At 41.5% G+C, this 13,921-nt stretch overlaps 2 protein-coding genes across 13 annotated transcripts in view; one reads left to right on the top strand and one right to left on the bottom strand.

Moving 5' to 3' along the window:
* clcn3 (chloride channel 3) overlaps nt 1-3,312 on the top strand; it is a 68,341-nt gene extending 65,029 nt beyond the window's left edge. For all 12 annotated transcript variants that reach the window (XM_071459021.1, XM_071459030.1, XM_071459025.1 and 9 more), the window contains one exon: nt 567-3,312. In XM_071459021.1, the coding sequence (XP_071315122.1) occupies nt 567-746 (180 nt within the window). In that variant the 3' untranslated portion in view covers nt 747-3,312. The remainder of the gene's footprint in view (nt 1-566) is intronic.
* Nucleotides 3,313-5,155: 1,843 nt separating this feature from the next.
* On the bottom strand, nt 5,156-13,286 carry mfap3l (microfibril associated protein 3 like). Its single transcript, XM_071459039.1, has 3 exons — nt 13,128-13,286; nt 11,215-11,614; nt 5,156-7,343 (listed from the first exon to the last, which is right to left on the bottom strand). The coding sequence occupies exons 2-3, from the start codon at nt 11,525-11,527 to the stop codon at nt 6,394-6,396; spliced, it is 1,263 nt and encodes a 420-aa protein (XP_071315140.1). The 5' UTR covers nt 11,528-11,614; nt 13,128-13,286; the 3' UTR covers nt 5,156-6,393.
* Between the last annotated feature and the right edge of the window lie 635 nt (nt 13,287-13,921).

Below are 13,921 nucleotides of genomic sequence, written 5' to 3'. Positions count from 1 at the left end.
AAAAGACAAAAGCGAATTCCCCGTCTCCACATCCATCTTAAATGATTTCAGACTCCTGTGACAGAGACGTGTCTCCTCTTCTCGATCTTCTCAGAGGCTTTAACTTTTCACTGCATCCCCCTCAGTATTTCCCGTCTTCCCTGTAGGATCCAGTTTTTCCTTCTTCTCACCAGCTTCTCTTTGGACGGATTACATAAAGCCGAAAGCGGAGCAGTTTCTGAAATGACACCCTGCTCCGAAGTGGGCAGCTGGGTGCTGTTTCTGACCTGCTCTCATCTCTTCTTCCTCCAGTGCCTCACCCCGTCCTCTCCTCCTGCTGACTTTTGCTTCCTCAGGGACTCGTGTTTTTGTTGGCTCCAGATTTTATCATTCATAACCAACAAACCAAAATGGAATAAATTTCAAATCATGTGCTTCTCTCTGATTGGATGTTTCCTCGCCAACAAAAACACGATGTTGTTTTCTCTCCATCACTACAAACCACCAGCGCCTCCTCACTCCTCTAAATCATTTTTTTTTTCTCTCTCTCTTTCCTGTTCCTCTTCTCCTTTGTCTCCCCCCCGCAGACGGCTTCTTGGTATTATCACAAAAAAAGATATCCTTCGTCACATGGCTCAAATGGCAAACCAAGATCCCGAGTCCATCATGTTCAACTGATCCGCTCCTTCCAGGACGGCCGGGTGGGAGGGGGAGGCGACAGTGAGGAGGAGGAAGAGGTACATCTCCTGGACGGCTCCAATCTCTGACATTCGGATCCTGTTTTTTTTTTTCTTTTTAGTTTTCAGCTTAGTAGACCCTGAACCTCACCGACTGACTGTGGCCCCCAGAGACTGACCGGCCATGAGAGGGAAAAGACAATGATAAAAAAAAAAAAAAAAAGACTTTATTATCATTCTGGCTGCTGAGGACACAAGGAGGTCACGGGTTGAAGGCACACACATGAGGAATGCACTTTTTACACACACACACACACACACACACGCAAAAACACACACTTTTGCACTTGCAGACACCTCAAACATGCATGCTGTCTCTGCACCCACACAAACACACAGATGACTCCCTAACCTGTAAAGAAACACCCATTTGCACTCTTCATGTGCCTCACTCTTGTCCTGTCTCTGCCGAGGTCATGGTGGGCGTCGCCTGGTTGGGGTTAAAGGTCAGAATGAACCGCTGATGAGGGATGCGATGAGGGGCCGTGAACCCTCCAGGCTCCTGTTTAAAACAAACAAAATAAACCCATCACGTTCCTCACCCCACACACACACACGCACACACCAGACCTGTCCGTCCTCCAGAAGCCACATTGTTTACCTGTGAATTAAGTGTGTGTGAGAATATGTGTGTGTGTGTGTGTGTGTGTGTGTCCCCTTAGCGCCACTACATTCCAGCCAGGTAACCATGGGACTGAGAGGACGTTAGGTCTAAATGAGATGGCTTCAATGAGCGTGTGTGTCTCTGGAAGCAAGACAGGGAGGTATTTCAAGAACAAAAATGTTCCCTCTCAGAAGGAGAAACGTGAAAAAGTAAGACCTTTGTGAGCGTGTGTGTATCATTTCTGAGCCAGCTTGAACTGCGCGTCTGTCTGTGTCGTGTGTGTGTGTGTGTGTGTGTGTGTGTGTGTGTGTGTCCCGTCCATTCAAACAAGGCGGGTGTTTACGTAAGGAGACAAAAAAAAAAAAAAAAAAAAAAGGAAAAAGTGTCCGGGTTGAGTTCTACTATGGTTACAGGAAAAAAAAAACAAGTTCCCAAATCTCCTTTTTCATCTCATACTATAACTCATTGTTACGACTTTTGAACTATTGATCTCACTGTAATCTACTTTTAAAGCTTGAAGCAAAACATAACTGGAAACCTGCACTTGTTTTAAATGAATCAGCCGAAGTTGTTGCGGACGCAGAGAAAGATGACGATGATGCTACGTGGTGACTTCTTGTTTTCTGTTTTCTTTTTGCTGAAATCTGTCCATGTCTTTAGGAAAAATAACATCTTATATTTTCAATCAGAAACATTGTTTGGTAGATAATTAATTCCCCCCTCAGTTTATCGAAGTAACTAAAGGCTAAAAAGCATCTTCTCTCAAAACCCCAACACATTCAGGTGGATACTTCATCCATCTTTGGAAGAAAGGATCTTACTTTACACAAAAAAAACTCAGTTGTACATTAAAGATACAAAACATTTCAAAATGTAAAGAGATATTTTATCTATTTGGTACCTTGTCTACATCACGTTTTGTTTTAATAGAACTGTTAAAATGCGGCACCCCCAACATTTTGAGCCCGTTGTGTTTGGACGTCAACTTTAGACCCTTCATCAGAGGTTACAAATGAGTTGTGAACAGTATCAACAAAGAGCGACAGTCATAATTTCTACAGGAGATGAAACTGTCCTGTTCACTCATCAGTTGGATTTAGTTTCTCCAATATAATTGATCTCCACTCAATGTTTATGAAAGTTGGACCTTTCAACCAACATAAATGAGAAATCCTAAAAGTGCTGATAAGGGTGTAAAGATTAAAGCTCTACCACAGTGTTGAACACGGTCAAAAGCTCTGGAGTCAGTAACTGGACCTTAATTCAAGATTGTTTTGTCAACTGCTGTTTCTAAGGTCAAGAATGAACCGTGAAGCTCAAAATGTGTTAATTTTGTGTTAAAAATGAATAAATAAAATTCTTCATTCATATCCTGTCAGTCATCCAGCGACCATTAAGATCAAATAAAAACATCTGGCTGCATCTGCTCGCTGCTTCTGGTCACAGCAGGTTGTGCTCAGTCTGCCAAGTGCCTGGCAAAGGTTTTTAAGGCTTTTCACACCCGACTTTTGTTCTAAAACCTGAAAGAAACACCTGCTTACTCCCACTAATCTTTGTCCTCAGAGCAGTGTGTGATCCTTTTTAAGTAATCGATGAAGGGAAATGAAGCAATGGGGAGATGGCACCTTACCTGTAGAGTGGCGGCAGAGTGTGTGTGTGTGTGTGTGTGAGTGAGGAAGGTGGGATTCATTCTGTGTACGTCTTTCCGTTGCAGTGACTGTCCTGCTGTGGGTTGACAGGGAGCAGAGCATCATCTTTGTTAACCAGTGGTGTTGCCTAACGTTGTATTTCATACTGATCTCGATGTTTTTTCCTTTTTTTTTTTTTTTTTTTTTTTTTTTTTTTTAATTTATGGGTAGTGTCGATAGAGTTGTGCATTATTATGAAGAATTTTATGTATGATTACATTGATTGTTTGATTGTACATTTAAAACAAAATATGTAAAGATTAAATTTTGTTTTAAATTAAAAGGAAAAAAGATTCAAGTTGCACAGGGTTGGTCTTGGGACTTCTTCAGTTTATAAACTCAGCCGTCACTTCTTCACCTTTTATAACAGACATTTCTTGGTAAGTATTTTTTTTCCCCATTATATTCCAAGATACAGAGGTTCTGGGCCAATGCCAAAATTTTAACATTTTCATTCCTTAACTCAAAAAAATATATAATATCTATCAGTAATGTTTGCGTAGATGGTTAAAAAAATAAAAAAAAAGTAGTCTCAGAGTCTCAGACTTTTGGACTGTACTGCACGTTCTATTAAAAATACGGTATTTTGTTTTTAAATTAATATATAAGAATATAAATAAGCTTATCACTAAAATAATTTCCAGTCAATGTCCATTTTTTACTTGTTCTGGAGCTTTCAACAGTATCAAACGACCTTCATCAGCAGAGTGTTTTCAGTATGTTGCTGCTTTCTATGGTCAAAAATGAACGGTACATTTTAGTATCCGATGGTTTGATCCTTTGTGCTATAACACTGGTTCCTAAAGACCCCGTTAAGCGATTACTTTAATTTCATGGAAAAACTGGTTTTCACTTCTTGACTACCTGTCAGAGTTTGCTTGTACTCCTTGTGAATGTTAGGTTAATTAGCAACATAAACTTATTTTACTAATAGTTAGAACTGCTTATAAAAACAGTTGCATGATACCCTCCATAGCATTATGGAGACTACAAATTTAAATTGGTTCTCCCACCTCTGTTCTTTTGCAGGTCCCCCAGCTTTAAAGAAACGTAACACTAAATCACTGTAGTGGTTCTCTTGCACAAATGAGCATTATCAAAAAAGCTTTCCACTTTTCTCAAACACAAACCACCTTTTGTTAAAAATCCCATCAGAGTTTGAATGTAGCACAGATACAAAGAAAGATGGCTGAAAGAGACGACTCCATGTCTACTCCTCGTGTCCCGTTACAACACATCTATGATGCATGACTCTGTCGGTCTGAAACCTGACACTTTATTAAGCTCACTCTGCTTCTGCCTTATGAGGATTCAATCTTAAATCTTATAATTAAACCTATAAGCACCCAATGTTCTGATTTTTTTTTAGTCAGACACCAAAGCAGATCATTCAATATTGATTTGAACTGAAACAGTGACAGTTTCATTGCCTTCCCGTGTTGCCTATGGGAAAGGTAGAATGGTGAAACTGAAATCGAGACTGGATAGTAATTCTTCAGTGTAAACAACATGATCAAATCTTAGTAACCTTAGCTGCTAAATGGTCCATTGTAGTATCTATGTATACTAATATTTTTTAATTAACATTAGCTTCTAAGTTTGGCCATCGAACAGGAATTTCCTATTGAAATCTTAACTTTTCAATTGCTTTAGCTGCTAATTTTGACATTGCAATTATAAGGGAAAATGAAAAAATGAAATTAACATTAGCTGCTAAGTTTGACCATTAAATTTTAAACTTATAGTTAAAATACCACCATATTACTCCAATGTGGCCATCACAAATGAAAATGAAATTATAATATTATTGAAACTTAAAGAAAAATCAAAATTACATTAGTTGCTACGTTTGGGTAATTAACATTTATTTTGCTGTTAACATTTTTGTAAAAATCAGTAACTTCAGCTGATGATTTTGGTTGTTGCAAAGGTTGATTTGAAGCCACGTTCTGATTTGTAGCTCTGTTCTGATTGGTCAATTGGAACTGGAAAGTCATAGTTTCCCATCTCAGGCTCCATCAACTCAGAGCTCAGCGTTAGAGTCAGAGTTTCTTAAACCTGCTTTCTGGAATAGTCCCCTATTTCTGGTTAATTCCAAAAAGTGATATATGCAAAATTGAAAGAAATAAAAGACCCACACAACTGAACAACTGTGGAAATGTTTTCTACACAGCACTTCCATTTATTCCACTACAAAAAAGAGGCATCTCAGGAGCACCAGTAAAAGAACAGAGTCCAGTTCATGACCACCACAGGCTGGACTGTTAGCCAAGCAAAGAAGAAAGAGAACAAGTCCTTTTAGTCCCAGAGAAAGATGTCAAACATCTCCGCTGTCCACTTTCACATGCAGCAGAAGTGCAACTGTACTGTAAAGCCTCTGCAGAAGCAAGACAATTCTGAGATCACGTCAGGAGTCAAATTAAAAACCCTAAAACAGCACATGACAGAGGAAAAGAAGCTACTCTTCTCTACTGAGGCAAGAGAAGACAAAAGACTTTCTAAACACTATTTAAACTAGCTGGAAAACAAAAATCACACCACAATGGGTAATAATATAATAATACTTTTAAAAACATTTCAAAGGAAACATAAACTCTACCCAGAGGTGTGTGTGTGTGTGTGAGACACGCTGTCAGGAAATATACTATACACTCAGAGGTTTACCCGGCTTACTTGTTTACAGAAATACAGTAGGCCATACAATCATGAAATTGGGACCAAACTTTTTTTTTTTTTTTCAGTCCAGCATGCATCTCTAGTTGAGCAGGATGATTCATTAACCGCGGATCAGCTGTAACAGTAGCTGGATGTGACTACTTGAGGGAATGAAGGAAGCTTTGCTTTTGTGGTTTGGAACAAACGGCATGAAGAGCAGCTTGAGGCAGATTTCAGGAGTTAGTCATAAAAATTAGCACTGTAAGAAACTAAAAACTGAAAAATCACCCCCCTTCCTCCCGAGACTGAAGAACCCTAATTCTTTAAATAAGTCTGAGCTATGAAAATTTCAACACAGGTAATGTCCCTTTACAATTCATTGCTTATTACTTTAATTATAATAATAATAATAATAATAATAATAATAATAATAATAATAATAATAATAATAATAATAATAATAATATTGATTACCCCTCCCATGTACATTCAAGCATGAAAAGACCAGAGTGAGAAAAACGCTCAAGTGTTTAAAAACCTCACGGTTTATTCTCAGTAGAACAGCCTACAAAGGTTCAAAGAGATTGTTCCATTCAGAAAAGATAAATAAAAATGTGATTGTTTCTCTCCAAAATGTGAAATTAAAAATGTTTTATGGACCTTTTCTTGTCCTCAAGTGAAAATGCATAGCAGGATAAACTTGTGGTTCCTCCAGGGTTGGTTTGTTCCGTCACACGTGGCTCTCATAAAACACCTGGCAGGGAGGGGTCTTATCTTCCGTCGGTTCAGGTGCGGCCTCTTCGGCATTCTGCTCCCCCTCCACCTCAGGCTGCTCCTCCTGGTGAAGAGGAGCTGGTGGTGGGGAGGAGGAGGAGGGAGGTGGTGAGGAGGGTGTGGTCTCTGGCTGAGGTGGTGCGTCAATGCTGCAGTAACCTCCGACCGCGAGTGGCGGGTGGACAGACACCTGGATGGCGATTTGCTGCGGCTGCTCCTGAACTGAGGAGTTGTCCGAGTCGGCGGCGGGGGATTCACTGCGCTCCCTCTCCCGCTCCCTCTCCCGCCCTCGCTCTCTCTCCCGTTCCTGCAGGATGGTGAAGACGTCTCTTGCCCCGATGGAAGCCACCCTGCCCGCTGCCTCACGCCGTCCCTCTGGTGCTTGTCTGACAAAAGTGTGCCTCATCTCCTCCACCCCCACCACCTCCAGGATCTCCTCCATGAAGGTGCGGCAGTTCATGATGAGCGGCGGCAGTGGGATGCTGCGAGCAAGCTCCTCAATGTACCGCGCAAACTCCATGGTCTTGAACTGCGTCACCTTGGCGAGCTCCAGCGTCTTGGCTGAGGTGATGATGGGGATCCTCTTGGCGATCTCGAAGGCCTTCTGCAGCTTCTCGGCGCCCTCGGTGCGGAAGAATTCGTTGATGGCTTTCTCTGTCTTCTTTAGGTGGCTGCTCATCATGCAGAGGCGTGTGACGTTCAGGGCCATGATGATGGTGAAGGTGACCAGACACACCACCATGTAGTACACACCCATGTCCCCGTTGGTGAAGACCACCCGTAGTGTCACTGTGCAGTTGGAGCTGCCGTGCACGTTGGACGCCATGCAGGTGTACTTCCCGCGGTCTGCGAACTCGATGCTGGTGATGTTGAGGACGCCACTGTCCAGCAGCCACCACTTCCCACCTACAGAGACAGACAGACAGATGTTATGAATACAGCAAACACCTGTAAGGACAAACAACCACAAAACTGTAGTTTATTACAACTTGGGTTTTTATTTTCTCTTTTTTTCTCTCTTCTCTTCCAACTTTGTTTGGCTCACCAGGAGGTTTGTTTGCAACTATAAAAATGAAACCCAAGCTGTAATTAACTGTAGTTGACCTTTATATAAAACTGATAACCAGCTACTGTTTGGCAAGTTCTCAAAACCCGTCTGATAAAGTAGAATAAATAACTCTCAGGTCACTACATTGAGTGATTGAGAAGAACAACACTTTTTTGACCCGCTTTTACAAACATGATTATTCATCACCCACTAAGTGACTTAGATCAAACTTTAAACCCTGCATCTGTTCATCTCTGCTGAGTGATGCCACAGTAAACTCTCCTCTGCAGTGTTTCTGCAGCTGATGTTTGCTGCTTTCGAACAGGAACTTGCTTTATCAGATTTGCTTACGTTGCACTGTTCTGACTCCTTTTATGGAGCCCGGCAACTAAAGAAAACATTGTTTGGCACACATATTTAAGCGAGTTAAAAAAAGGCTTAGCAGAAATTTGTTGGTGTACAGAAAAGTCCTTGAGACAGCAGTGTTAACAGTGATCTCATGTCTAAGCTTCCACCTGTGCTGATCTCAATCTTTGGCTCTGAAATGTAAAGGTACATATATTCAATACCAGATAAATCTGTCGATGGGTTTTAAAGGGAACAATGAGCATGGTTTTCATCTGTGTTTGTGACTTGAGTCCAGAGAACAGCAGTGAACTTTTTAATGCTTTCCATATTGAAACAGGTGGCGCGGCTACATCTCATCAGGAAACACTGCTCTGAGTGCTGAGGTTTGAGTCCCTGATCAAAACAAGAACAATCTATTTACATGCTGAAGTGGAGTAAGATAAACAAGCATGAAAACATGTTTTAAAGGGTCAGTTCACCCTATTTGCAGAACACAGAACGATTACAAGTTTCCATTTTACAGGGGGCTGTGTGCTGGACTACTGCTCACCACAAAACCTACAGTAAAAAAAAAAAGCCAACAGTCTTTTTCACACTGAATTAAACAAATGAGATGTAACATGTTCAGTACTCAGCTTTAGATGTGCTGGTAGGTGGGATTTGTTACCTTTGGACAGAACCACACCAGCTGTTTCCCCTGTTTCCAGTCTTTGTGCTAAGCTAAGCTAACCAGCTGCTGGCTATAGCTTCATATGTATCATAGTGTATTAAGTCAATAAATGTCAAATTCAGTACAGAAAATTTCAGTTTTATCCGCCAGTGTTTTGTACCTTGTCATAATGCAGGTGGATGAAATTTAATGTAACCATACTCAAAGCAATGAAGCACTACTTTTTAACTGAACTCTGAACTAGCGGTTCGCGGACGACTTCGAGGGCAGCATTTGTCCACAAAGTTTGAGTGAATTCAGCAGCAACTCCCCCTCCACTACTCTCTATCTCCACAGTGTGGGAGTACAGATGGATATCACAGAAGGCGTCTCTAAATCTGTGGTCTGAAGTCTGGACGAGACCGCCCTCATACTGCTAGCACCATCAACTTCCCACGCTGGTATCCTCTGGAGGAGATGAATGAGCAGTCAGGAAAAGCAGCCTCGCCAACAACAGCACTCTGCCCATCCGCCTTTTCATGTGAGAGCAAGGTTTCTAATTTTATCTCCACCGCTGGATCATGTGATGTGACTGATGTACTGCCCAATACTACAAGCAAGTTTGTAGGGGGGGGGGGGGGAACACTCAGGAGCCTGAGTAATAGACAGAAATCAGCAGAGGAAACCAGCGAGGGCAGGTTAGAAACACTGCTCTTAAAGTAACAGCTGTTTATCACTGGGCAAACTGCTGTGGCGAAAAGTCTGTCACTCCCTAATAATATAGTTGTGTGTAACCCAGGGGTAAAGCGCTCTGATGGTTCAGTCGCTGTTCTGGGTTTGTGGGCCATAATAACACTGCTGCCTCTCCTCTCTCTGACAACAGGTTTCAACAGGTCGGCTCAGGAGAAGCAGCAAAACAACAAACGACTCTTCCCTCGGCATTCCCTCTGAGGTGAATCACAATATTCAAATAGATGAAGGAGGCTTGGTTTGAATGAAAATCATTAGTCAAAAAAAAAAAAAAAGACTTTCTAAATGACTTCCTGAATGTAACTGGTAAACGCCTGCCATAACAGCAAGAAAATAATCACTGCTGCCGGACAAAACTTGCGATGATTGAGCGAAATTTCCCTCAGGAACACAAAGCCGTCCCATTCGCGTGCTCAGAAGTCGAGTTTCACTTTGATTAAACATTCAAAGAAACCCGTCTGTGGTGTATTAGAGTGGAACCAGGACTAAAACCAACCTTGTGCACAAGGTCTTCAGTTCCTGTCTTGTCTTTTCACTCTTCCTTTTTATTTGCCAAGAGCATTAACTGCCATTATCGTCCAACATCTCAGTGGCCTTGAATACACCCAGTTATAAGCTGCAGGGCCAGCGTCTTTGTTCTGACTGCAGGTAATCCTCATTCTCTTGTGATAATACCATTACATATGGAAACTCTTTCGGCTGGAACAGAAGATGACATTTCAGGACCCGACTTAACATCAATTGATGAGCTCGAGTAGCTGCATTCACGATGACGACCCCAGATTATCATCATATTGAGCCTGCACAGTGGCCGTGAAACACAAAGTGAACTGACTGCAGCTGCTTTTTCTGTCTCTTCGCAAGTTTAACATTAACTTTCTGTCCAAAACCAGAGAGAGAAACATTTCAACACTTCCTGTGGTTGCTTTAACTGCAGAGATCCCCCTCCCCTCCCCCCTCCATGGTGAATGAAGTGCATGAATCCACCTGTGACTATTGTTTTCTGTATAAGCCCACACACCGGCTGTGTCTTCGTGTGTATCAAAGCATCGGGATACACCAGTGTCCTATTTTGCAGTGTCGAATCATGTAAAAGCAGCATTTTTTTCATGTTTGCTCCTCAGATGAAAACATCCTGGCAGCGGTACACTACTTTCTACCTCTGTCTGGGTGACATGTCTGGTGTGTGCTGTGGTGTGAGTGTCCTCTATACATTATCTATATGCTGTGTACTACGTAACCAATGTCATCAAAATGTAAATAAATTCATTTTTAATGAGTGTAGTGAGTTTAAATTTGTTTTTTTCCATGAGAGGGTGAGATGGCTGCATGGCTTTTTTTATGTAGTGTACCTACATCTTTAAATTGCCTCCCAGCTAACTATTGGTCTTTTTAATTACAGTATGTGAACCATGTTGATCCCATTCAGCCGGCTGAGTGGGATTTGTAGTTTTTGGGTGGCTCTACTGGGCATTATAATAAAAAAATCAGTGAGTGTATTTTTAACCTGGTTATTCACAGTCATCATGTTACTGTGCTGCATTTCCCCCGGTTCTTGTTGAGTAAGGCCACCTCCACTAACACTGTAAAAATTGTAGACACTTTTCATCAGCCTTCAGAGAATCTGAGCATGGTTGCAGTTTCACAGACCAAATGACATATATTTAATGAGTATGGCTGCTGTCTTTAGGTCGTCACTCACTAAAAAAAAAAAGAATGTGGGTGGCTAACCACCGGCCCTCCATGATTTCCTTGGAGAAACCCTGTAGTATGCATGATGGAGTACAAGTAATGACTACTGACTAACTCACTACAGTTAAGAAACTGACCTTAAAGTCCTGTTGTTACTTTTCAGAAGCCTTGTTAGTAAATAACAAACCTGACACCTTTTCTGCTGATGAAATTATAATTGAGTGATTGGCAACGCTGACGACAAAGAGAACAGGAAACCAGGTTTAAAGTAACCACACAATCTGACTCACCAGTCGCCTCCGTGTCCAGACGGTCTCCATGGGAGTTGAACCATTGAACTCTGGGGAACGGGTCTCCGGTGACATTGCAATCAATCAGCGCACAGCTCCCCTCCCGGGCAATTATCTGGCTCACTTTTGTGAACACACCAGGGACAAATCCACCGTCTGTCACATTGCCGGTTTGTGTACGGTTTCCATCCGTGTCCAGCGATAAGGCCCCGGCGGTGTGGGAGGTGATAAGGGACACCAGGACCACAAAAACGTATCCAACGGTCCAGTGCATTTTCTCCGAATGTCGGTGAGGGGGAAGAGACTTTGTCATTCCTCCTGGGTCTCCATCTTGCACACTGGCTATCTCTTGATAGTTGAAGGCAATTTGGTGTTCAGCTCCGTGACTTCAAACATCTCACTGAAAACAAGAAAGTGAGTGGCATTTATTAATCAGAGACAACACAGGACAAAACAACATGTACCTGTTCGGGACTTGATGTTCAGCAGCTGGAATAAACTGATAAGGAGGCTGTTTTTGTAACCAGCCCTTAAATGAACACAGGACTGCAACTAATGATTCATTTATTTTTTTTTTTAAAGGTTTGGCCTGTAAAACATCAAAAAAATAGACAAAAGTGGCCCTCGTAATCTCACAGAGCCAAAACTGACACCATCAAAGTGCTTGTTTTGTTCAACTATGAGTCTAAAACACAAATAAATTCAATTTACAGTGATATAACAGAAGGAGCAGCAGCAAATCCTCGCATTAAAAAGCTGGCACCAGACAATGTTTGGCTTGGCTCTGGCTTTTACTTGAAAAATACTTGATTAAAAAAAGCTCTAAATAATTAACAAACTTTATTTCTTTTTGCATTGTTGTTATCATGAAAAAATACAAAGAATCTGGAGGTTGCAACTTCACATCCTTGCAGGATTTTGAATACCATGCTTTTAGCTGATTATTGATGGGCTTTTATTGTTGTTCTGCAACAGACGATTAATCGGTTGGTCAAATAAAAATGATAAAATAATAAAATAAAGTCTCGCATGGCTATATTTGACTACCAATCTGGAAAAACAGCTTCTCACTGAGGCTTAGCTTACATGCAGCCTCAGTAATGGCCTGTGTGGTTTTACTAACATCCATTCATAGTTACCCAACAGCACAAAACACCAGCATTTACTCTGGGCTTTCATCCATTATAATCCAGCTAATACGTGTTCACAGCTAAAGGCAGTTACACCATATGAAAATATAAAAATAAAGGCATCTATAACTTACATTAACATTACTAACATTACATTTACACAGGTATATTTCTCCTCTGTGTTAACGGCACCTACAGGCTTGATTAATATGAAAACAAAGCCTCACTACAACATAACGGAGCTGTGTGTGGGCTCCGGCTATTTACTGGCTCCCATCGTTGCCAGACATGGAGGCGCCGAAAATAACATCTTTAGCTTCCGTGTGAATCAGATGGAGAAGAAACCTCGAAATTATCCGGATTGTTAATTGTAAATGTTGATTATATCACGAATTAGTCGCCGTTTAAACGCAACAGAAAACAAAGGCGTGGGATCCGGCTATGTGCTGGACGGCCGTCGGTTTTGTACCACCGGACCCTTCCAGAACCGTGTCCCTGCTGTTTACAAAACACTGTAATGCAGCTTTTCTTTTAGCACATTTAACGAAAAAATGGACGTTTTGAGTGTAGATACAGTTTACAGTGCGTGTTACCGCAGCAGTGGTTTGACACAGAGCGTTAAAAGCTCCGGATTCACGCCGACAAACCTGGCAACGTTACCCCCTCATTGCAAGCAAGCCCAACGGTCCAGCAAACGGCTAAACTCGGTGTCGACGTTAGCGGTTAAATGCTGACAAAAAAAACACGCAAATTCTTGTAATTAAACGCAATTTTCTTACTCACATCATAGCGTGTCGCCGTTCAAACGCGGATGTTTGGTGGGAGGCATCCGAGTCGACGTTTTGTCGCTTATTTCCCCGGCATCTCGATCCTCCTCCCACCGCCGCTCATCCGCTATGCAACCGGCAACTGGTCTCTGGGCTCCGGGGGCAACTGGGCGGCAACGTCGCCGAGGTGCTCCGGTTGCACTGCTGGCACAGGTAGGGCACTGAAGGCCACTTAGATCATGATTTAGACTAATAAATCTATATTAAAATATTTTATAACTACATAATAAAAGAGTTTTAATCACTGTATCATCAGTGTAAACACTACTTCCAAACTGGGGTCATTTATGGGGTCATCTCAAGAGCAAATTAATTTAATTTCTGACACATAATAATAGATTACAGTCTTCAATATACTTACTCATGAACTGTAATTAAGTATTTAAGTACAAATTTTTGTGCTAATTTATACTTAACTACATTTCAGAGGGGATGTTGTTATTTTTTACTACACTATATTTATCTGCAGTGTTATAATAAGCAGTTCCTTTGAGACTTCACATGTAATAATCTTATGAAGTACAACACTTCAGAGGTCTGTAAGTTCTCAGATGATTTAACCTAAATGACCAAAATGGTGAAAAAAGCTTCCCCCGTTCACCAGCAACAACCACCAAGAGTGATGGGCTTGAAAACCTTGTTCACATAAAGGTAAATTGAAGGTATATTTAATTTTGTGGTGCAGTAAATCTGCAGTAAAACGTGGCATATAGTGGCGCGTAAATGCACTGTGGTAAAAACCCACTGCCC

This window comes from Trachinotus anak, unplaced genomic scaffold (assembly GCF_046630095.1).
Source record: "Trachinotus anak isolate AG129_WGS33_773 ecotype Australia unplaced genomic scaffold, CSIRO_AGI_Tana_v1 ptg000023l, whole genome shotgun sequence".
In the NCBI taxonomy this organism is placed as follows: domain Eukaryota; kingdom Metazoa; phylum Chordata; class Actinopteri; order Carangiformes; family Carangidae; genus Trachinotus; species Trachinotus anak.
The sequence above is the reverse complement of the archived record's forward strand: the minus strand, read 5'-3'. Positions and strand labels throughout refer to the sequence as shown.

Coding starts and splice junctions, on each gene's coding strand:
- mfap3l (XM_071459039.1), bottom strand. CDS start 11,527: ATGACAAAGTCTCTTCCCCCTCACCGACATTCGGAGAAAATGCACTGG. Junction 7,344..11,214: donor TCTGGACACGGAGGCGACTG/GTGAGTCAGATT, acceptor CTGTCTCTGTAG/GTGGGAAGTGGTGGCTGCTG.